This window comes from Phascolarctos cinereus, unplaced genomic scaffold, assembly GCF_003287225.1.
Source record: "Phascolarctos cinereus isolate Bilbo 61053 unplaced genomic scaffold, phaCin_HiC Scaffold_4;HRSCAF=312, whole genome shotgun sequence".
In the NCBI taxonomy this organism is placed as follows: Eukaryota; Metazoa; Chordata; class Mammalia; order Diprotodontia; family Phascolarctidae; genus Phascolarctos; species Phascolarctos cinereus.
In genome coordinates this window covers 142246596-142271479 of record NW_027555847.1, presented here as the reverse complement: position 1 = coordinate 142271479, position 24884 = coordinate 142246596, and the positions used below count along the sequence as shown (strand labels likewise).

At 37.2% G+C, this 24884-nt stretch overlaps 1 protein-coding gene, 1 long non-coding RNA gene and 1 pseudogene across 2 annotated transcripts in view; 2 read left to right on the top strand and 1 right to left on the bottom strand.

Annotated features, from left to right (window-relative positions):
- LOC144456823 (uncharacterized) overlaps positions 1-24884 on the bottom strand; it is a 38203-nt gene that overhangs the window by 7108 nt on the left and 6211 nt on the right. The window lies entirely within an intron of this gene.
- Positions 1840-3642, top strand: LOC110214611 (olfactory receptor 13D1-like; annotated as a pseudogene).
- On the top strand, positions 14526-15481 carry LOC110214608 (olfactory receptor 13D1-like). Its single transcript, XM_020995613.2, has one exon. The coding sequence runs from the start codon at positions 14540-14542 to the stop codon at positions 15479-15481; it is 942 nt and encodes a 313-aa protein (XP_020851272.1). The 5' UTR covers positions 14526-14539.

The following is a 24884-nucleotide window of genomic DNA, read 5'->3' as shown; positions in this document are numbered from 1 at the left end:
GACTAAACTATTGAGGTGAATTTACTGATTTGGTAACCATCATTTTTCATATATTGAATCTTCAATAGGGAGAGCAAGAGGTTAATGATAGAAGGAAAGGCTTCAAAATTTCATCAGTGGTCTGCTGAACATCCCCACCCAAATGTCCTATAATCTTCTCAGACTCAAAATGTCAGTGTGATACGGTTAAAAGAACACTGGCTTTAGAGTCAGAGAACCTCGGTTCAAAATGTCCCAGGCTTCATGTGACGTTGGGCAAGTCATGTGTCCTCCCTAGTTCTCAGTTTACTCATCTATAGAATGAGACCATTAGACTACTCTGAGTTTGCAGTCTCTTCGAGCTCCAGTTCAGTAATACTATGACCTTCAATCCCATGATCTTGCCTTCAGACTCATTCTTTTTGCAACCTTCACGCCAAGATCCAAAGGTGGAAGAGGCACAATCCTAACCCTGAAGGCATACACAACCTAGCAGACCTATCAGGTGAAAGAGGGCACCAGCCATGATCTCTGAATAATTATCTCAAATCTCTACTTTCCATGAGAAAAGGCTGCATAAATTGCACTCTTTCCATTTCATATCAGAATGGAAACTCCTGGAAAGTGAGGGCTCTTCCCTTTTTACATTTTTGTATCTCCTTAGTATAATTACTTGTATCTCTCGGCAGCCTTCTATATGCTCCTTTCCTTTGCATTTGAATAACCAGAAACACTTGATTACTGCTGACACAGTTTAGTTTAACCTGTCGTTATTCATATATTTCTATCAACAATGTCAGTGTCCTGTTTCTTCTCAGGAACAATTTTAAGTATCTTTTTTCTCACAGAGAGTAGAGATTTGAGATAATTATTCAGAGATCATGGCTGGTGCCCTCTTTCACCTGATAGGTCTGCTAGGTTGTGTACTCCTTCAGGGTTAGGATTGTGCTCATCCACCTTTGGGTCTTGGCGTGAAGGTGGCAATAGGAATGAGTCTGAAGGACAAGATCACGGGATTGAAGGTCATAGTACTATTGAACTGGAGCTTGAAGACACTGTAAACTGAAAGTAGTCTGACATCCTCATTTTATAGAGGGTATTAGATGAGTAACACCCTCTACTGGTGTTGTCACTCCACTACAGTAATAATAACTATTGGAGATGTTGTTACTCCAATCAGATAGAGTGATCTAATTGGAATTAGATTATTAACTCTAATAGTTAGTAATAGATGAGTAAACTGAGACCTAGGGAGGACATATGACTTGACCAAGGTCACATGAAGCCTGAGACATTTTGAACCGAGGTTCTCTGACTCCAAAGCCAGTGTTCGTTTCACCATACCACACTGACATTTTGAGTTTGAGAAGATTTTAGGACATTTGGGTGGGGATGTTCAGCAGGCCATTGATGAAATTTTGAAGCTTTTCCTTCCATCATTAACCTTTGCTCTCCCTATTAAAGATTCAATATGTGAAAAATGATGGTTACCAAACTAGGCCTCTATTTCCTCATCTATAAGATGAGGAGGTTGGACTAGATGATCTCTAAGGTACCCTCTAGATCTAAATCGATAATCCTATGACATGGGTTACATGTTTAATTGAGTTTTTAAGTGGGTGTCAATGTTTTTTTGCTTGATTGATAGGAGGGGCTCAGTAAATCCTTTTGGAAGGAATTGAGCTTCCTTTTTAACAAAGGCTAGAGCTACAACTTCCAGGTTCTAGTCTGTGGCTTCTTCCTTAATATCAGTTTGTGCTAATTGGTTAATTCCCCCCTTCCTAAGCTTCCCACTCCCCCAGGGACCAATCACTAAGCAACTGTTCTTCTCTGTTGGAACTGCTACAGGTGAAAGAAAATGTGATGGAAGGACTCAACCGGACATCTGGGAAGGAGTTTGTTCTACTGGGGTTTTCAGAATACCCAAAGACTGAAATGTTCATCTTTCTTTTATGTCTGGTGATGTACATGGTAATCATATTGGGGAATACTAGTATAATTATTCTGACTATCCTGGATTGTCACCTTCACACCCCAATGTATTTTTTCCTCAGTAATCTCTCCTTCTTAGATATCTGTTTTACATCCTCTTTTGTCCCCAGAATGTTGACAAACTTCTCATCAGGGAGAAAAAACATCTCCTTCTCTGGGTGTATGATTCAAATGTATATCTTCCTTGCCATGGGGTCCACAGAGTGTGTGCTTTTAGCCACAATGGCCTATGATCGGTATGTGGCCATCTGTAATCCCCTCAGATACCTTATAATCATGAACAAGAGACATTGTGTGCAGCTGGTGGTTACATCCTGGGTTGTAGGTTTTCTCAACTCGACTATAGAAACAGCTCTTTCAACAGGGTTGCCCTTATGTGGGAAAAATATGATTAATCATTTTTTTTGTGAAATCTTAGCCATACTAAAGCTGGCCTGTGTTGACATCTCCTTGAATGAAATTGTTGTTGATAGACAGCATAACACTTGCATTCTCTCCATTATTGTTAATTATTATCTCCTATATTTTTATTCTCTCTGCCATCCTGAGAATCAACTCTGCAGAAGGGAGGAAAAAAGCCTTTTCTACTTGTTCAGCACACTTGACTGTGGTGACTGTGTTTTATGGGACCATCCTCTTCATGTATATGAAGCCCAAGTCCAAAAATTCAATTGCGGACAAATTTATCACATTGTTCTATTCAGTAGTGACCCCCATGCTGAACCCCATCATCTATAGCCTGCGGAACAAGGAGGTGAATGCAGCTGTGAGAAATGTGCTGAAAAGACTTCCATTCAAGAGGTGATAATGAGATGCTTAAACCTGGTCATTAGCCCCTTTCTCCTCATGATTCTGACACAGAAAAAGTGGAAGTGGAGTATCTTTATAACTTGCTTTATGTTCTTCATCAAAAGATTGTCAAACAACATTTCATCTGTTGTTACAAGGACTTTTATGATTTTCACACATGAATGAAAAGCATCTGGTAGGAAAAATAACTTTAAGACACTGCTTTCTCAGCAAAGGAACTACCACCACTAATCATCTCTGACTGCCAATGGTACCAACAGTACCATTGAACTTTTGCATTCAGAAGGTCTTAGCAACATATCCCTTTTGATTCTGTTGCTTGGTCGCCTACTCAGGGAAGAACAGGCACAAATGAGACAAAAGTAAGGCATTTGCTCGTAGCCACCATGGCCTGGTAGGATAATAGGAAAGGTGTCTCTCCCCTACTTGGTTCTCTCTTCCTCATTTATAGCTAGTAAGAAAGCAAAATGATAGAAGGCCGAGTTGTACCTTTTGACTTGCCCAAGGTCACACAGCTAGTTAAGTGTCAAGTGTCTGAGGCTGGATTTGAACTCAGGTCCTCTTGATTCCAGGACTGGAGCTCTATCCACTGCACCACCTAGCTGCCCCTAATTCTTTATATATTTTGAAAATGATAACTTTATCAGAGGAACTTGCTGCAAACATTTTCCCCATTACCTATATCTCTTCTAGTTTTAGATGCTTTGGGTTTATTTGTGCAAAAAGTTGTGAATTTTATGCAATAAAATTTTTTTTTATCCTCTATCACCCTCTCTATTCTTTGTTTGGTCATGAACTTCTCCTCTGTCTTTCATTACGCTTTCAAATGCCTGCTCAACAGGTTAGACTAAAGAGTTTCAAAAGGTCCATGTGGTACAATTCACAAAAATATAGAAATTTGCATTTATCCAAACTTCTGAGTACATATTTTAATTTTAACAAACATATAGTATTTTATAAAGTTCTCATGGTTTACTTTCTGTCTTGGAGCTTTCAAATGTATACCCCAACCAAAAAATATAAGGAAAAAATAGAAAAGGATCTCAAACTTCCAGTCTTATAAGAAAAATGAGGTCCTTACATAGTTTCCTTGTCCTGTTGTCTTAGCCCTAGATCATTTCTATCATCTGCCTCCTTCAGCCTAGTCAACCAACTTCTGAACCTTAGTGTTCTTCCAAACTCCTCACTCTCCCTTACCCAACATATGCAATCAGTTATAAATCTTACTGCTTCTACCTCCACAATCTCTCTCATGTCTATTTTCATCTCTATATTCCTATAGACATACTTGTTCAGGCATTCATCTCCTGTTAAAACTATTACAATAGTCTTCTAATAGAAATCCCTACCTTAAGACTCTTCTCTCTATAATCCATCCTTCCCACAACTGCTAAATCAATATTACTAATATGCAGTGCTAGCCATATCATTTCCCTACTCAGTGACTTCCTATTGCTTTTAGAATGAACCAAAAAGGTTTTTTGGTTTGATATTGTTTTGTTGTTTTACTTTTAAAGTCTTTTATACCATAGTACCAAAATACCTTTCCAATCTTATATTTTGCTCCTATTCCCATTCTCTGTGACCCAGTCAGGCTTGCCTTCTTGCTGTTCCTCATTCATGACACTCCATCTACCTTCTCTGTTTCTTTGAAGTGGCTGTTCCTTGCCTAGTCCCCCCCCCCCATTCAGAGAATTAGGCCTGGAATGCACTCTCTCTTAGCTTCACCTTTTAGAACTCCTTGTTTCCTCCAAAACTAGATGGAACAGGGAATATAGAACTTGGACAGTGCCTGGTACATAGTAAGAACTATATAAATGATTTAAAAAAAAACAGCTCAAATTCCACCTTCCATGTGAATCCATTTCTGATCCCCTAGCTTCTAGTGTCCGTTCCTACAAAATTTCCTTGGATTTATTTTGTATACATTTATGTAATAGGAGAACTAGCCAAGGGGAGCCTCATTCCCAGAGAATGCACAACTGCTTTGCTGATACTAGCCTAGGTGGAAGAGGCTGGGGTGCTTGCTTCCAGAAAGGCATAGTGACATGTAATGGAAGGGCCCTGATCCCTGATTTGGAGAATGAGCAGGTATTCTGATGTTTCCAATCTGTTTACCTCTTGTTGACTATTGAGCAGACCTTGGTATACATTCAAAAGGCACTAACTGCCCAAAATGATCCCTCTGTCTTTCAAGTCTAACTCAAAGAGACAAAAGATTGCTCTAAGATTCTGAGTTGAGAGAGAGAACGAGAGAGAAAGAGAATGAGAGAGAGAACAAGAGAGAGAGACAATGAGAGAGAAAGACAGAGAGAGACAATGACAGAGAGAGAGAGAACAAGAGAAAGAGAGAGAGATCTAGCACCAATGATCATCTCTCCCACCATGTTCAATATGAAGCTATGAGCAAAAGGCTCTACTCTTGCTCTTATTCCTGTTGTGCCTATTCTTTCCTGCATTTGGTGAAAGAATACTGCAAATAGAAAGGACTGGGCTGTGATCTTGTGAGCTTTGAAAGATCAGAAGAGTGAGTCACCAGAGATCGAATGATATGAGTCCATGCCAGAGTTTTGGGGTCAACCAAGGTATGTGAGGAACAAAGCCCCAAGTCACCTGCTTAGAAGAAGATGGTTTAGAAGAAGATAGAGAGCAATCGAGCCAGAGTGCTTTGTTCATCAGTTATTCTGCATTTAGAACTGAACTTTGCGGGAGTAAATGCTATGAGTTTGACAACACCCTCCTCAGGGTCTGCAGTGGTATGAGGTATAGAGTACTCCTATCTTCAGGGAAGAGTTGGACTTCTATTCTTGTTATATCTTCTTGTAAAGTGATCAATACATAGAAAAAAATTACAATAATGAAACATTCCACACCCATGGATTTTCCACCTCTGCAAAGAAGTGGAGGCAACTTGTCTTCTTGTATCATTTCTTTAGGAATAATTTTTGCAATTTTGCAGCATAGTTTTTTTTATTATTTTTTGGTAATTGTTCTTCTTTTTTTTCATTGTTGTAGTCATTGTATATACTGTTTTACTAGATCTGCTTACTTCACTTTGCATCAGTTAATGTAAGTTATTCCATGCTTCTCTGTATTCATCACATTCACAGTTTCTTATAGCACAGTAATATTATATTGCATTCATATACCAAAATTTTCTTATCCATTCTCCAGTTGACAGACATCTACTTTGTTTCTAATGACTTGATCCTGAAAAAGAAAGTGCTTCTATTAATATGTTGGTATATATGGAGCCTTTCTTTTTATCAGAGTCTTCCTTAGGGCTTGTGCCTGGCTATGGAATCTCTAGGTCAAAAGTTATGGACATTTTTTGCCACTTTATTTACATAATTCTAGATAATTATCTCCATTAAAGCTCCATCAATAATGCTTCAGGGCTCCTATCTTTCCATAATACCTTCAACATTGACTTTTTCCAGTTTTTGTTATCTTTTCCGTTTTGATGAGTATAAGATAAATCCTCAGGGTTCTTATTTGCATTTTTTTATCTTTGGTGATTTAGACTAGGAATAGGGTGGGGTTTTTTTTAAGTGCTAGCACACTTGAATCCCCAACCGGTGTGATCCTTCCATTGATTTTCTTACCTTTCCTCAGTATGTGGAGTTTGTACTCTCCTTTTAATACAGACACTGTGTTAACTGTGTCCAAGGATGTTGCCAGGACTAGGAGGCCAATAATAAATCAAAAATCCCTGACTCTCTAAAGTTTACAAAGTCTTCTTCTGGTCACAGGTGGGGAAGGAAGGAGGCTCACTGGTCTCCTCTTCCAAAAGTGACTCCTTCTCAGGGACTTGGCTGGGACTCTTTCCACCACTGACTAGGAAGACTCTGGAATCCTCTATTCCAAACTAGTTTGCCAGTTTTATACAAGCCGTCAATTCTCCTTAACCAGTCCTGATATACTTTCTGTGCAGTATCACCCCATTTCACCCAATCAATTTGAAGGACTTTCCCTATCTAGTATAATGCCTTAGTTTGATTAAATAATGGAGATGCCTGTCTTGTTCACAACTGGTTCATATCTCTGATTGATTCTATCAAATATGTCCATAAAAACATTAGGAGATGACATCTTATTAGTTGCTTAATTTGGAATGGGAAGGATTCATTTGATTGTTTCAGTTGGCCTTCCCAGCCTTACACATAGACTCAGAGATTTTGGCATGCTGTCATCATGTAGTTGATTGCATATAGGATAAAGTCAAAAGGGAATTAGAACAAACACTTCTATGTGAAAATAGTTGCCACCAACCACCCCACCCCCCAGCTATTATTCTGAATCATTCCTAGATCTTAGGGTATGGAAGGAGACATCCTGATCTCATAGGGCTGAAGCTAATAAAAGAATAGGTAGACTCCCCACCTCACTCCCATGGACTAAAGAGAGAAATCAGTTTCCCCATGCTTATCAGTGAAAAGGGACTCTAGAATGTTGTATTAGTCACCAACCCTGGATTTCTTTTGTCTTTGTGGTGCAGTTATTACTCTCTTCTCTAGGATCCCTAGTCACAATTCCTGCTTATGGCGCCAGTAGCTTGACTGATTCTGGCCAATAAAGTCATGGTGTTTGCACCAGTGCATGAATTCCCTGGTCACTCTAACTTCTCTCTCTCTTTCTGTCTGTCTGTCTGTCTGTCTGTCTGTCTGTCTCTCCCCCCTTACCGTGGCCCAGGAGGCAAAAAAGAAAGAAAGTGAAAATAGATTGCCCTCAAAGTATGGATTCTTCTTATTGTGACAGGCTTCTTTCCTGTCACAAAAAGAAGACATTCTTATATCCTCTAGATCAAGGAAGGAGGTATAATGGATTTCCTATCCCAGTATCATCAGAAGTTGCTGGTCCAGTCTGTCTTTGTCTATTAACCAACTCCTGAGCCCTAGAGTCATGACAGAGATGAAAAGAAATGATCTTCATCAGCTGGGCTATACCCCATACAAAAATCATTTCTATTTCTGCCTACACTGACCTGACATCTAGACCTGGGAGGGATCTCAGAGGTCAGTTAGACCTCCTGCCTGATTCTACAGATAACAAAATGAAGTAGCAGGGAGATTACTGATTTACCCAAGAACACACAGGCATTAAGCATAAGAGGAAGGATTAGATCCTCCTACTCCAAAGTCTAAGTGTATTCCCCAGCCCTTCACTGGGCTATGCCCATCACACAAGTGCTCTTTATGATGCTTTCCCTTTTGGGTTCTGGGATTTGGCTGCATATGTATATCTTTGTAATACTTAATAAGATTTACTCATCCAGAGCTGTATTCCAGTCGTGGTCTCATGCCTCCACATTTCACTGATACCTTTGAGATCAAATTTATCTCATAATTTTGGGGACTTAATTCATCAAGCTTATTGCCTCTACTTAATACATTTGTGCATAGTCATTTGAGGTCATGGCTTTCCTATGATGTCCTTTCCTGGGTTTTGTCTCAAGCAAACTTCTGGGTTTCTCAAATAGTCTATTTTCTTCATTATAACTATGCTCTATGGTTTCTGGATTGATGGGTAAACTAAGTAGAAACCTCCTTCCATTTTTCTCTTCAATTTAAAACATTTTTGAGTAGATTTTCAAGGCTCCAAGCACATAAACTCTTACCAGCCCTTGAAGACATATTCTGCCCATAGCTAGTAAACTGTCATTTCTCTGTTACAAGCTATGGTCTGGGAATTCATATAACTCATTCTCAGAAAGCATCATCTAAACTACTTGTTAATTTCCCCTCTGAGAACTTACATGTAGTATTTCATCCATGTAGATAATTTCTATATTCATTTATCTGAACTAAGGTTTTGTCTTGAATATAATACTTTTGTGCCATCTTCCTTATTCATAATGGGGTGGAGGAGGGAGTGGACTGTTAGGAATAGAAATGTTGACCTGAACATGCACAATTGAGAAATCACCATAAAGGATAGTCACTAGAGATTGATAGAACTTTTAAATGGTAGACTAATCCAATTTTGACTCTTGGGTCTTTCTGGTATTTGCTCTCCTGAAGAGTTTGCTCTTTAAATGACATATCTCAGAGTGAATCTACAATATCAGTAGAAAATTCAAGCATCTGGCCATATAAGTGACTTAATGAGTGAACCCAAAGATGACCCATGGTACTATGACATGGCTTATTCATTCATAGACTTCTGTTGGCCACACATAAAGATACTCAGAAAAGGAATCTGGGCGGGGGTGGGGGTGGAGGAGGAGAATAAAGGACATTTCCAGGTGGGCATGTATTGGCATTTTACTAAAATATTAAACAACTTTCTGGTCCATTGAGCCAAAAAATGGATTCACTTGGTGGCTGATTAGGAGTTGAATGTCTTCTCTATGAGAGCAGTAAAACAGAAATCAGAGGACCTGGATTTAAATCCCACCTTCAGTACTTACTAACTGATCTTTGGAAAATGATTTCACCTCCTTCAGATCCTATGTCCTCATCTCTAAAATGAGGGGATTAAGCTGAGATCCCTTCTAGCTCTAAATTTTTGATGATATGGGATAAGCTAGAATATGTGTAGGTGACTTCATCATCTCTTAGTGACTTTGCTGTCAGAGTCATGATATTCTCCCCTACAAAGGTAACTCAGTCTCCCCTTCCTTGAAATTGAGAAGAGACATAATGCAGAAGAGGATGATCAATTTTACCTGAAATAACTGTGCTCAGTTACTTCAAAACTCTTTGTTATATTTGCCATATTTTTTTAAGATAGTAAATTCATTGTTACCTATATGATGACTGGGTCCTTTGGGGATATCCTTAGTGAAGTGGAAGGGGTGGGAAACTGGAATCAAATGGGCTGGGGCATTGCCAAGAAAGTTCTTAACTATTGTTGGGATGTACATGTACCTGGGGCAGCCAGGTGGCACAGTGGATAGAGTGCCGGGCCTGGAATCAGGAAGACTCATCTTCCTGAGTTCATATCTGGCCTCAGACACTTACTAGCTGTATGACCATGATGAAGTCACTTAACCCTATTTGTTTCAGTTTTCTCATCTGTAAAAATGAGCTGGAGAAGGAAATAGCAAACCACTCCAGTTTCTTTGCCAAGAAAACCCAAAATGGAGTCATGAAGAGTCAGACATGACTGAAAAACAACTGAACAAGTGAACACATGAGCCTAAACTTTAAATGCAGGGACAAAGAGAGCAGTTGAAGATGTTTAAGGATGAGACAGCAAGGATGGCTTCTGCTATCTGACTAGGTAAAGCATGAGTTAGTTGAAAGAAAAACATTCATGCATTTATCTTTGAGTTGATTTGCATTGCAAGCTTAGACTGCTACCTGGTGGCTTGGAGAAATATTACAGCCTGGCAGCTGCTCCAAAATACAACCAGTCAAAGCATTAGTAGGTGAAAGAAATGCTTCATAGGACCATACAATCATATACCTAGAACCTGAAGGGACTTCAGGGTTTATCAAGTCCAATCCCCTCATTTTACAGATGAGGAAACTGAAGTCCAGGGAAATGACTTGCTTGAGTTGATGCAGGGAGTGTCAGAGTTAGGGAGTCTCTGAATCCATTAAGTACTTTTTTCTATATTTGTTGTATTTTAATGTTTCTTTTGCTTTTTATTTGAAGACTATATATGCGAGTTTGAGGCATTGCAATTTGGGAGAATTTTACAGAGCTATGATATTTTAATAGTTGAGCAAGAATTTTGATGGTATTGGTGAGACCTAGAATGTAATGCATCCTCCAGCACTGGAGATTATAATCTCTTTGAGAATCTAGTGTAATTGCGTTAGGGCCCACCGTTCTGGGCTGGTCACGAATATGTCCGTGGTGTGATACCCGCCCTCCTAACGAAATGAGAGTTACACATACGTAGGGGTTGAGCAGATGGTAGTCGAGGTGGCAGAGTACTATACTCCTGCCACGTCTCCATCCACACGCCCACTCTGTGTCCCTTGAGGCACCTAGACCTATGGGTTCTAGCCAAGTCTCCGTCATTGGCCGCCCATGCATTGTGATTGCTCTTCATGAGTATGGAGGCGGGGTTGCACTATGGAGTATACATGGCTTGGTCTGGTGATGGGAGGGGCTCTTCCTACTCTTTCCTTGGCTCGACGCTTTACCCTCCCCGTTCCTCCCACTTGCTCTCTCTGCTCTTAAACCTTTCAACATGTTAAAATAAAAGTGATTGAACACTTCCCAGTCGACTCGTCCTTTCATGTATCCGGGTAGGCTCCGAAGACTTGTGGTGAGTATGACCCTGGGTGCCTGATCTCAGTAGGAGATAAAGCATGGCGACCCCGGCCATGGCATAATTGTTAGTTAATTAATTAATTTTAAATAACTGATTTTAACTAATACATACCATGATGGAGTTGCAGGTTTTTCCCATTTCCTTTAATGTTTTTTATTCGTCTTTTCTTAGGAAAATATTTAAATGATGGACCATACCTTCTATCTTATCTAAGTTTAGGGTCCGTTCCACTCTATCATGCTAACAATTAGAGCAAAGTCATGAAATCAGGAGCTAAAGGGGTAACTAGTAACTGAAGCTCATGAAGATCTTTTGGGCTACTAACACTTTAAAGCCACATATAATTTCTCAGTCCCCAGTTTGTGTCATCCATGAATATAATGAGCATACAAGCCATTAATAAAAATTATAACGCAAAAAAGTCAAAGAAAGAACTTTGTGCTACTCTGTTTGGCACTTCATTTAAGGCTAACATCGATTCAGCAGTCACTCATCACTGGGTCCAGTCTTTAAATTAGTCTAAATCTATCTATTGTCTTGTCTACATGTCTCCACTCTGAATAGAAGCAAAGTATAAGCCAATATCAGATTGAATATAGGTTTCAAAGTTGCGTCTAGCCTAGAAGATGGATTCACATGAGAGGGTAAGGGTAGGGGATCAATATGTGGAGATACTGGTGGCTTTGATCCAACCCTCCTCAGTTGGTAATACCCAGAGAAGTCAAAGAAAATTGGGAACTTTGAATTGAACCACTGAGATAATTATATTATTCTCACTATTATTTGTGTTAGCAGGGTGAAATCTATATTTAATTTTATTTAATTGTTTTTTCTCAATTACCTGTAAACAAAAATTTTTAACATTCATTTTTAAAAATTTTAAGTTCCTAATTCTTTCCTTCCTTTCTGTTCCCCTCCTTGAGAAGGCAAGTAATTTCATATAGATTACAAATGTATAGTCATGCAAAACACAACCAGGATGAAATCCAAGAGATTTTTTCCTGTTTTGTATTTTGTCGAGTTTGGCGTCAATTAAAATAGCCTAATAAGTTTTTTGTAATTAAGACTTTAGAGTATTTTCCCTAAAGTATCCAAAAGTTCATAATTTCCACATCGTTCCTAAACACAACTTTTAAATTACTTCAGGGATTATAGAGATTCCCTAAGGATAGTGGGGGCAGAAGTCAAATTGGCAGTTGATCCAAGCTATGATCCTTTGGAATTTTCCAGGGACATATCTAGGATAGGATGGAAATGTTACAATGCTTTCCACACAAATTAATGCTAAGGCCTTAGAATACAAGTGTCAGTATTCTGTTAAGGTTGACAACGTTGCACCGTATTTGAATTACAGGAAATATAATTTTTGTTTCATTACATGTCTTAGGAACAGCTTGGAGAGAAAGCTGAAGATGTAAAATAACTTTTGCAAGAAAAAAGAAACAGTTACAGCCACATACAAGCCAGGTAAATAGTCAGGTAAGGGAACACTGATCTATGTTTAGTGCTGTCTCAAGCCATCAAGAAATTTTTGGAAATTTGTGTGAATAACTTTTTTTTTTCAGAAAGGCAGAAGAACCAACTAACTTGGAATTAACTGGGTTCTGGATCTCACACTGAGAGATAAATGAAAGAAGTGAGAACTATCCTGGGAGGGCTGATTTTTGGAGATGGAAGTGGAAGCTGGGAATAATCTTGGCATAGAAATATTAAAAGGTAAAGAAATGCTGTACAGATGGTACCAGGCATGAGCATCCATACCATGAAAGCTCTAGCAATTACAAGTAAAGAACCAACAAAACAAAGTGAGAGAGTTTGAGGAAGTATTTTGCTGGAGCAGAAAAAAAAAACTGTTGCTTTCTGATTACTGTAATCTCTTTACTCTCCTTTTCACCCCAAAGTGAAAGCAATGTTTTTAAAGAAATTATTCTAATATCAGATTGCCTTTTATTAGCTTCCATTAGGTTATCAAGTTACTGACTACTGAGCCCTGCATTTATTTTTTGGCTCAAGTTTCTCGTCTATAAAATCATGGATTTGGACCACATCACTTGAAACTCTGATATTCTATATTTTTAATTCCCTCCTAGCTCAGCTATCCTACTTTTTTAAGTTACAAGGTCCCTTCCAATGTGCAATTCTATGTTCTGGGTTCTGGGTTCTTTTCCAGCCATTCATCATTTAAAAATTTCTTTAATTTGATTTTCTTATAATTTTCAAAACAAATTGCTCTATTACTATCTTTTGTTTTCACATCACTGTAACTTCCAGAACCATCTCCTCCCACTGCCAACCCTTTGCTTCAAAATCAAACAATTGAAGACTTGTAACAAAGGAAAACTGTTAAGGAAAAAAGACTGATACACTGAATATATCTAACAAAGTCAGCAACATTCTGTACACATAATCCCCCACTTCTTTGCCAAGACCATTACATGGCTTTCAGTTAATCAGTAAAAAGCTTTTTTTAGTGACATTTAAAAGTACTTTATTGATTATCTCATTTTTATATATCACTCTCACTTCCCACTGACTCCTCTCTTTTTCCAGTGTCTCTTATAACAAAAAGGTACAATGAAACAAATCAATTCAATCCATTAGCCATGCCTAAATACTTATGCCTCAATTAGGGTCCATTACTTCTTTGCCAAGAGTTATTGAGGTGCGCTTCACCAAATGTCACTGCACTGATCAGAATTCTGAAGTCTTTCCTTTAAATTATTGTGGTCATTGGAAAAAAAATATTGACCTCATTTTTATTTCCCTCTACATCTGTTCATATAAGTCTTCTCAAGCTTCTGTGAAATCTTCATATTCAACATTTCCTATAATTTTCCATCACATTCAGATGACATAATTTGTGGAGTCAATCCCTAATCAATGATCCCCAATCAATGGACACCCACTTTCCATCAGGTTTTTCTACAAAAAAATGCTAATATAAATATATTTGTGTGTATGTGTATATACATACATACATACATACATATGTGTATGTGTTTTAAAAAAAACCTCCTTAAGATACATGCTTAGGAATGGGATCTCAGAGTCAAATAATATATACAATTTAGTGACTTTTATAATTCCAAATTGTTTTCTTTCATAGTTGGTCAAATTCACAGCTTTACCAACAGTGCATAGTGTGCCTGTCTTCATAAAAGCTCCACAAATATTTGCTGAAAATGTATTTCTCATGTACTTGCTTCTCATAAGTCTAGCTGCATTGATTTTGTTTACACAAAAGCTTTTACATTTGATGTAGTCAAAGTTATCCATTTTGTCTTCTGGGATCCGCTCTACACCATTTCTTTGGTTCAGCTTGCAAGACTCTTTTTTGTGTTCTTTTCTCACGTTCTTAATGACATATTGGAGTATTTGTGCTTGTCAATGGAAATCAAAATAAAATTGATGTTGAGAAATAAAATTACAAAAGACAAAACATTATAAATAGAAATCATTATTAATTTGATTTCAATGTCTTCAAACTGTGTCCTCCTCTAAATCCTGCAGGTGACCAGATGCAATAACATGGACAAGCAGAATTATACACCTGTGACTGAGTTTTTCCTGGTTGGACTTTCTCATTACCCAGGCCTCCAGGTATCCCTTTATGTTCTCTGCCTGATGATTTACCTGGTTATCTTATTGGGAAACAGCATCCTCATTATCATCAGCATACTAGATCCCTGCCTTCACACTCCTATGTATTTTTTCCTTGGGAACCTTTCTTTCCTAGATATCTGTTATACATCCTCCTCTATTCCTCAAATGCTGGTAAATTTTGTGTCTGAGAGAAAATCCATTTCCTTCACTGGATGTACACTACAAATGGTTATTTCTCTTGGCCTGGGTTGTACAGAGTGTGTGCTTCTGGCCGTGATGGCTTTTGACCGGTATGTTGCCATCTGCAATCCTCTAAGATACACCATCATAATGAACAAGGGACTCTGTATCCAGATGGCAACTTGGACCTGGGTGTTAGGCTTTCTGTATTCCCTGCTACTCACTCTGTTGGCTATGATGAGACCTTTCTGCGACAACATCATTGACCATCTCACCTGTGAGATTTTGGCTCTTCTCAAACTGATCTGTGGAGACATTTCCCTCAATGTGTTTATCATGACAGTTGGAAATTTTGGTTTCTTAGTCACCCCTTTACTGCTCATTTTCTTCTCCTATGTGTTCATCCTCTCCACTATCCTGAGGATCAACTCTAGTGAAGGGAGAAAGAAAGCCTTTTCCACCTGCTCAGCCCACTTGACTGTGGTGATCTTATTCTATGGCTCAGCCCTTTTCATGTATATGAAGCCCCAATCAAAGGATACTAAGACTTCTGATGAGCTCATAGGACTGTCCTATGGGATAGTGACTCCAATGCTGAACCCTATCATCTATAGCCTGAGGAACAAGGAGGTGAAGCAGGGTGTAGAGAAAGTCCTGACCAGAAAGTTGTATTTGAGGAAAATATGAAAGGCTGTGAGGCTCTAGATCACTCTAATCTATCTACACATTTCATCCATTCTCCTTCCATGTCCCTTGCCCACTACACTCTCCAGAACTCTCATTTTATTAACAATTTGCTTTCAATATTAGACTTTTTCTTTTAATTCTCCTTCCATCTTGTGATCACAGAAATCTGACTCATTTCAGAAGATACTGAATCTCTCATCACCACTCCCAATGCTAGACAAACCTCTATTTGTGTCCTGCTGAGCACTGGGCCAACAGGAGGTATAAATACCTTTCTTGCTCTTCACTGCCACTTACAGACCCTCTCCCACCACTCTCACTCAGCAGTCTCTCCTGCTTTGTGACCCATTCCATCCAGATACACCACTTTTTTCAGATCACGTAACTGTAATCTATTGCCACCAACCTCCCCACTTCTCATGATCTTCCATCTTCTCCACACCTAACACACAAAGGGATTGATACTCTTGATTTCATCATCACCCATAAGTGTCATAGTTCCACACTTTCTAAAGCTGAAATTGTTTTATGTGCCATAACTTCTTAATTCTTTCCTTCCATCTGTCCCTGTGCTTTAACCCCTTCTAAATCTATCCTCCATCCTCACTGCAATCTCAAGTACTCCAGTGCTCCCATTCCATCCAGCAGCACCCCTCCTCTAGCCTAATTATCCTCCCTTTCAAAATTGTGAATATGTATTTATATTCTTATAATATATATATATATATATATATATATATATCCCTATAGTGAATATATATTTATATCCCAATCTGTATTCAACTTCATGATGTCCTCTACTCTTGAATCCCTTTTCCTTTCATCTTATCACCCCAACTCTAGATCACTCTAATCATCCACTATCTCTGTTCTTATCCAGGTGCTGCTGAAAGCCACTGGAGGGAGTCAGACAACCATGCTTACTGGGTTCACTATAAATTTATGTTATCTAATCTCAGCTGGGGCATGCCAATTATTTTTATTTTCCAGAATTGACTCTCTAAAACACTTCTGACAGTATCTATTCCAAACTTTTTTTTCTCTCCTCAAGCTATCTACCCCAACCCCTTTCTCTTCCTTCTCAGTAGAGAACCTTGCCTCATACTTCACAGAGAAAAAGTGAGACCATCTCTAATGCTCTTATTCTCTTCACTTTTATACCTTAGATCCCCTGAACATACTCTCATAATCTCTTTTCTTTTACTTCTCTCTCCCCACAACTACCTCATTTATTTTATATATATTATATACCTATTTATATAACACGTATTTTCTCCAATATTAGAATGTCAGATCCTTGAGGGAAGGGATTACTTTATTTGTCTTTGTATCCCTAGCATTAAGCAGAGTTCCAGGCACAAAATCAGTGTTCAGCAAATATTTGTTGATGGATGGATGGATGGATGAAAGGATGAATGGATGGATGCAAATCTCCTTGCTAATGCCAACTTCCATGTTCTCAAATCCTTCTCCTACTGTAGCTTACTCCCAATTCTCCCTTCTCTCTCCCTTTTTCAATTTCTTCTTCCCTGTGGCCCACAAATATACTTACTGTCTCTCATTCTTTAAAAAAAAAATTCTCACTTGATATCCTTTCTCCTCAAATTATTGTCATATCACTTTTCCCTTTTACAACCAAACTTCTAGGGAAAAAAAGTTGTTCATAGCTGTCTATATTCATTGTCCCAACTTCTCCTCTCAACTGTCTCTCAGCTATCCACAATTTGATTTCTTATCTCTTCACTCAATTAAAACCATTTTCTCCAAAGTTATTAATGATGATCATTCCTCAGTCTTCATCTCTCTTGGCCTTTCTATGCCATTTGACACTGTAGATCAGTGGTGTCAAACTCAAATAAAAATGGGGGCCACTAAACCATAAATAAGGATCCCTGCCATTATATATTGACCTAGAAAACTGCGTGTTAACATTATCTATGTTTTACTGTATTTTTATTTATTTTGTTAAATATTTCTCAGTTACATTTTAATCTGGGTTCAGCAGAACTTGGAAGTATTGCAGGCCACATACAGCTCGCAAGCCGCATGTTTGATATATCTGCTGTAAACTACCCTTTCCTGAATCTCACTCCTCCTTGTTTTCATGACACTACTCTGATTCTCCTGCTTGTCTGACCACTGCTTCTCAATCTCTTCTGCAGTATCATCATCCATCTCATGCCTTTTTACATGAGGGTACACATCAGTACTCTGACCTAGATACTTTTCTCTTCTCTCTCTGAATTCTCTCTCGGTGATTTTATTAATTGCCAGAAGTTCAGCTACCATCTTTAAATCTATATTTATCATGCCTCCCAAATCTGTGTATCTAGCCCTCATCTCCTGACCTTCAGACCCACATCTTTAAATTCCTTCTGGGACATATTATTTACATCTTAAACTCTGTTCAAATAAAACTCATGTTTCCGAAATCCTCCTCCAAAATTCCCTGTTTTGATAAAGGTCACCACCATCCTTGTAGTCACCCAAGTTCACAACCTGGGAATTATCTTGATCCTTCACTCTTACTCACCAATATGCCCCATAGAATTAGTTGCCAAATCTTATTGACTCTCTATTCACAAGTATATCTTTCGTTTTCATCTCTTCTCCACTCACACTTATTGTTGTTCAGTCATTTTCAGACATGTATGGCGCCACATAACCCCATTTGGGGTTTTCTTGGCAAAGAGACTAGAGTGGTTTGCCATTTCCTTCTCCAAATCATTTTACAGATGAGAAAACTGAGGTAAACATGATAAAGTGGCCCTCTATTCACCTACAACCACTGGAATTCAGGCCTTCTTCTTCTTTTGGCCGGATCATAGAAATAGCCTCCTAATCAGTATCACCACATCCAGTACCCACCCCCACATACAAAAAAAAAATGTTCATTTTGTGGGCACATATGTGTATGTATATGTGCTTATAATTTATTTATTTACTTAAATGTAGTTTCCTTCCAGTAGAATGTAAGCTCCTTGAGGACCAGGGATATTTTTTTTCCAAGAGCAATGCTTGGAACACAAGTAGGTGTTTGATAAATACTTCCATAATTGAACTAAATAGGAAATTATTCCTATTTTCAAGTGTGTGATAATCTATTACATATATGTTAGCACCTGGCCTATCGTTCATATCTTCTCTCTTCAGTTCTGCCTCTTGGTCTTATGGTAATTTTGATACTTTCTATTAAGTCACACAAAGACATAAAACATATACATTAATTGGCCACGGGTTGCTAGAGAAAAATGAGCTTTGCAACTGCCTATTGTGAAATTTGAGGGAAATTGATATTAAAGTAGATAAGCTTTTGAGATAAAAATGTAGATTTTACTCATATATTATTTCATTCATTCAACAAATACTTATTATGTATCTACAATGTAGATTTAATAGAGCTGGAATGGACCAAAATATTTATAGTAGCACTTTTTTGTAGCAGCAAAGAGCTAGAAACAAAATATATACCAATATAATATTATTGCTCTTTTTATAGCAATAGCAAAATCATTTCTCTGATAAAGACCTCATTTCTCAAATATATAGAGAACTAAGTCAAATTTATAAGAATACAAGTCATTCTCTAATTGATAAATGGCAGTTAAACAGCAGTTTTCAGAGAAAGAAATCAAAGCTATCAATAGTATATGAGAAATGCTCTAAATCACTATTGCTTAGAGAAATACAAATTTAAAAAAATCTCTAAGGTACCACTCCACACCTATCAGATTAGCTAATATAAAAGAAAAGAAAAATTATAGATGTTGTAGGGGAAATGGGAAAATTGGGACATTGCTGCACCTTTGATGGAGTTCTGAACTGATCCAAGCATTCTGGTGAACAGTTTGGAACTATGCCCAAAGGGCTAGAAAACTGTACACATGATTTGGTTCAGCAATGCCACAACTAGGTATGTGCTCCAAGGAAGCTTTTTTTTTAAAAAAAAAAGGAAAAGGGTCTATATGTACAAAAATATTTATAGCAGCTCTTTTTGTGGTGGCAAAGAATTGGAAATTGAGGGCATGCCCATCAATTGGGAAATGGTTGAGTAAGGTTGTGGTATATGGATGTAATGGAATACTACTGTGCTATAAGAAATGACGAGTAGAATGCTTTCAGAAAAACCTAAGGACGTGCATGAACCGATGCAAAGTTAAGTGAGAAGAACAGGAGAACATTATACAAAGCAACAGCAATATTGTAAGATGATCAGCTGAGAATGACTTAGCTCTTCTCAGCAATATAATGATCCAATACAATTCTGAATGACTCATGATGAAAAATGCCATCCACCTCCAGAGAAAGAACTGATGGAATCTAATTGCGGATCTAAGCATACTTTTTAAACTTTATTTTTCTCTTTTTTGTCTATATTTTCTTTCATAATAGGAATAATATGGTAATAAGTTTTACATGACTACACATATATAACCTATATCAAATTCCTTGCCTTCTCAAATAGCAGGAAGGGGAGGAAGGGAAAGTTTTTGAAACACAATTTTTAGATGAATGTTAAACATATCTACATGTAATTAAATATATTTTTAAAAATCAAAAAAGAGAAAAAAGAAATTGAACAAACTTTTGTTTCTGTAAAGAAAAATGACAGCAGTCTGGTAGGTAGGGTAGGAAGTCTTGTACGTAATTCCAGGAAATCTCTCAAAAGAATGGAAATTCCCTTCAAGATAGGAATATGAGTTTTACTTTGGATCTCAACTTAGTGGATATAATGCTTATTTGTAAAGGAGGGTCAATAAATTGAAGGGATAATTTTGAAAATTAAATTTAAGATATGTTTGGGCTATAAGGGATCAAGAGAACATAATGAATTAAATGTCAGACATGTTGAGTTTAAGATGTCTCTGGAATATCCATTTTGAAATGTCCAATAGGCATGAAATCTGAGGGAGAGACAAGTGCTGTAACTATAACAATATATAACTATATCTAGATGTAGGCTTCAATTCTATTAACATTTTCTGTTCTGCTTTTCTAGTCCAATTTCTCTCTTTAGGGAAGATAACTGAAAAGGTCATAAATATTTCTGTAAATAACTATAATACAAATAAAATATGAAATACAAAGTGCTATGATATTAAAAGACAGACAAGTCTTCCAGGAAAGGCTTTATGGAAGAGGAATCATTCAACACTGGTTTCAATAAGGACAAGCTATCAATGAGTATAGTACCATATCTCAAACTATAGTACAAAGCAGTAATAATCAAATTATTTGGTACTGGTTTAAAAAAAAGTGATTGGGGAAGAGATTAGGTACATAAGACCCAGAAACAATTGAACATCATACCATAGTGTTCCATAATATCCATTACCCTTAAAACTGTAATAAAGACTTCCTTTTCAGCATAGACTTCTCAGAAACCTGGAAGTGGACTGGCAGTACATCAGCTTTCCAGCAGTGGGGAACCTGCAGCCTCGAGGCCACATGCAGCCCTTAATAAAAGGATTTGTTCTGTGAAGTTTGGATTAAGTTGAAGGACTGCACTTGAGTGCTGCATGTTTTCTCAAGGTTGCAGGTTAGGCCAACTACTCATCACACATACTACATAAGGTCCAAATAGATACATGACCAAAATGTCATAAACAAATTATAAGATAAAGGAAGGATCCTAGGGTCATGGATATAGACCTGGAGGGAACCACAGAAGCCACCTAGTACAACATCCTTATTTTACAAATAAGGAAACTGAGACCCAACAAGGCTAAGTAACTTTCCCAATGTCACATAGGTAGTAAGTATCAGTTAGGATTTGAACTGAGCTTGTCTAATTCCAAAGCTAGTGCTTATTTCACTGTATCCGGCTGACTCAAAACTATTATGTTATAGTGATGATTCCTTCATGTATGGGTTGGGCTGAATAGTCATTGAAGTCCCTTCCAAGCTCTCAAATTCTGTGCTCTATGGAAAGAAGAAGAATCAAAAGAACAATTTACATAATGATCATAAGAATGTAATGGAAAACAACTCTGAGACTTCAGAACTCCATGAAGTGACCAATCATGACTTCTAAACACTAATAACAACACATGCTTCCCACGTCTTGGCAAAGAGGTGAAGGACTCTTCAGAGAATGAAACATCAATTAACAGAAATAGCCAATGTATTAATATGTTTTGCTTGATTACATTATTTGGTTACAAGGGAGGGCTTCTATGTGGGGGCAGAGTTAGTGGATAATGAAAAATGTGCAAAAACAAGAAGAAAAGAAAGAAATGAGAACAAATGAAATATTTTTAAAACACACAGAAGAAAACAGAAGGAAATTCAGAAGTGGAAACAGACAAGGTAAACACCTTGTTACTATTGTGTCCAATACACACACAAGATTAAACATAACAAGTTACAATTTAAAATACAGTCTTCTTTGTTTATTAAAATGTTGATGTTTGTTAAATCTGTGATTCCTCTCCCCCCAAAAAAACTTTAAAAAAGATAAGGAATAAACTTGTAATTCCTCTGTTAAAGAGAACCCTCAAGTGAAGAAAGTCATACTGAAGCAGGTCATCACTTTCTTTACAACTTGTGGTCTCAGAGAGTTACCTGGACCATGGAGAGGTTGAGTTACTTGCCCTGGGTCACACAACCAATAGATGAGAGGCAGGACCTGAACCCAGGTATTCCTGGATTTGAAGCCAATTCTCTATCTACTATGCCTTTTTAAAAGATATCAATAAATGAAGAGAAATTTTTTTATTCCAGTGAAGATTAGTTATAAAATGTATTTGTCAATTCATACAATATATTGATATATCAATATATTGATGTTTAATAGTTGTTTAAAGACACAAATCCTCTCTGCAGTAACACTTCCCATGTGAACATGTGTGTATGCTGTATTTCATTCATATAGATAACTTTCACATTTCTTCAATGGAATTAGTATCTTGTAATTGACAGTGAGTTTTTGTCTTATGGATTCTTTTATTGTTTAACTTTTCCCCAATGCTCTTATGCAGCATTTTCATAAGTTCTTGGCATTATAATTTTGGAAAACTTTATAAATCTGGGCAGCTAAGTGGCACAGTGGGTAGAGTACTAGATCTGAAGAAGATCTGAGTTCAAATCTGGCCTCAGATACTTACTAGTTGTGTGACCCTAGCCAAGTCATTTAACCATTTGCCTCAGTTTCCTCATCTGTAAAAGAATACCTTCCTCCTAGGGTTGTTGTGATAATCAAATGAGATAATAATTGTAAAGTGTTTAGCATAATGCCATGTATATAGTAAGTTCTATCTAGATGCTAGCTATTATTTTTAATAATTGCATTAGGAAAGTATTTAACAGTATAGTTGGGACCTGAAGCATGATGCGCATCTGACACTAGATGTTGGGTCTTCTCTGAGGATCTTGTATAATGATTATTCCATTAATTAACATAATATTACAAGTTTAGATAAGTGGTCTTAGCTGAAATACACTGTGATTGAGCTACCTGATTTTCCCATTTTCCTTTTTCTTACCTTTCTTCATTTTTGAGACAATATCAATGTAGTAGGCAAAAAGCTACTCTCTTAGAGTGCTCTAATTCCAAGGCCAAAGTTCAAGCCATTATACAACAATCCAGATAAATGAAAAGTAAAACCTCTTTTGTCATTGTTTTTTAATCCTAATTCTACCAGAGCTAGAGTTCCTGGTCTCAACTTTGTGTCATCCATGAATATGATAAGCACGCAAGTCATTAATTTTTTTAAAAATTGCTGAAGAGTCAAATCAAAGAATCAGGGGTGCATAAAGGAATAAACAAGGCAGTGTCTCCTGACTGGAGAAATATGGTGGCACATTGGACAGAATGACGAAGTGTTACTGGAGTAAGGAAGACCTCAGTTCAAACATGGCCCATATACTTAATAGCTGTATGATGCTGGGCAAGTGGCTGAATCTGTTTCTTTCAGTTTCTTCATCTGTAAAAGGGGGATAATAACACCTCTGTCCCAGGGTAGCAAGGATAGTGTAATAATCAAAAGACATAATATATGCAAAGTGCTCTGCAAATCCTAAAGTGCACCAATGGGTCCTATGTCAAGAGTCCATCTTCTAGTCTATTAGATTTTTCATCTCTATACTCCAGTGAAATTTGCCTATATTTTTGTTGTAGTCAAAATGGGGAGAAATAGGATGGATGATGTGGAGCCTGCATGGATTCATAACTGATTGAAGTGTTGGAGTCTACGAGTGATCATTACTAAACTAATGTCAAGTAACAGGGGGTATCTAGTGTAGTGTCTCCAATCCTTTGCTTTGACTCTTCAGCAATTTTTTTAAACAAAGATTTATTTGCATGCTTATCATATTCAAAGATGATACAAAGTTGAGATCAAGGACACTAGTTCTGTTGACCGGCAAAATTGGGCTGAATCAGTCAGATAATTATGATTACTTCCCACTGTGTTTAGCAAATGAAAGGTGAGATTTTCTTTATTTCTTGTTTCACATATTATGCTATCAATCAAAATAACTTAACAAGTTCGGTTTAATTAGATCTTTGAAACATCCCTAAAGCTTTGAATTTGCTAACTTTCACACAGTTCCTACATAAATCTTTAAATGACTTCAGGGATTACAAAGATTCTTTGAGGAGCACTGAAGGGATGATGTGGGGATGGAGAATTTGCACCAAGATTTAATGGCTGATCATTTAGAACTATCCAGGATCCATAGGCTAGAGCAGGTATCTAAAGAAGAGCTTGAAAATCAGTAGTATTTTCTACATAAATTAATGCCATGGCCTCATAATAGAAGTGGTAGCCTTCTGCCAATCCTGGTCATGTTTCATACTATTTCTGAATTTTAAGAATCTAACCCTTTCTCATATATATATACACACACATATATATATACACACATATGCATATATACACACTTATATATATACACACACACATATATATACACATATATATATACACACATATATATACACACATATGCATATATACACACATATATATACACACACATATGCATATATATGTGTGTGTATGTATATATCTCCTATTATTTATATATATGTGTGTGTGTGTATATATATTATATATGTGTGTGTGTGTATATATACATATATATATATATATATATATATATATATATATATATATATATATATATCTCCCATTACATATATATTAGAAACAGTGGCAGAAGAAAGGTAATGATGTAAATAAGCTATAGTAAAAATGTAAGTAGCCTTATGTAAGAAGAATACATAGTGGAAACAGGTTATATATTTATATGTTTGGTGATCTTATAAGGTATCAAGATATTTTTGGAAATGTTCACAAAGTAGATTTTTTGTTCAAAAAACTGGAAGAACACCAGCTAAGTAAAGAGGAGGAGGAGGAAGATAAAGATGAGAAGGTGGAGGGAAAAAAGGACAGGAAGA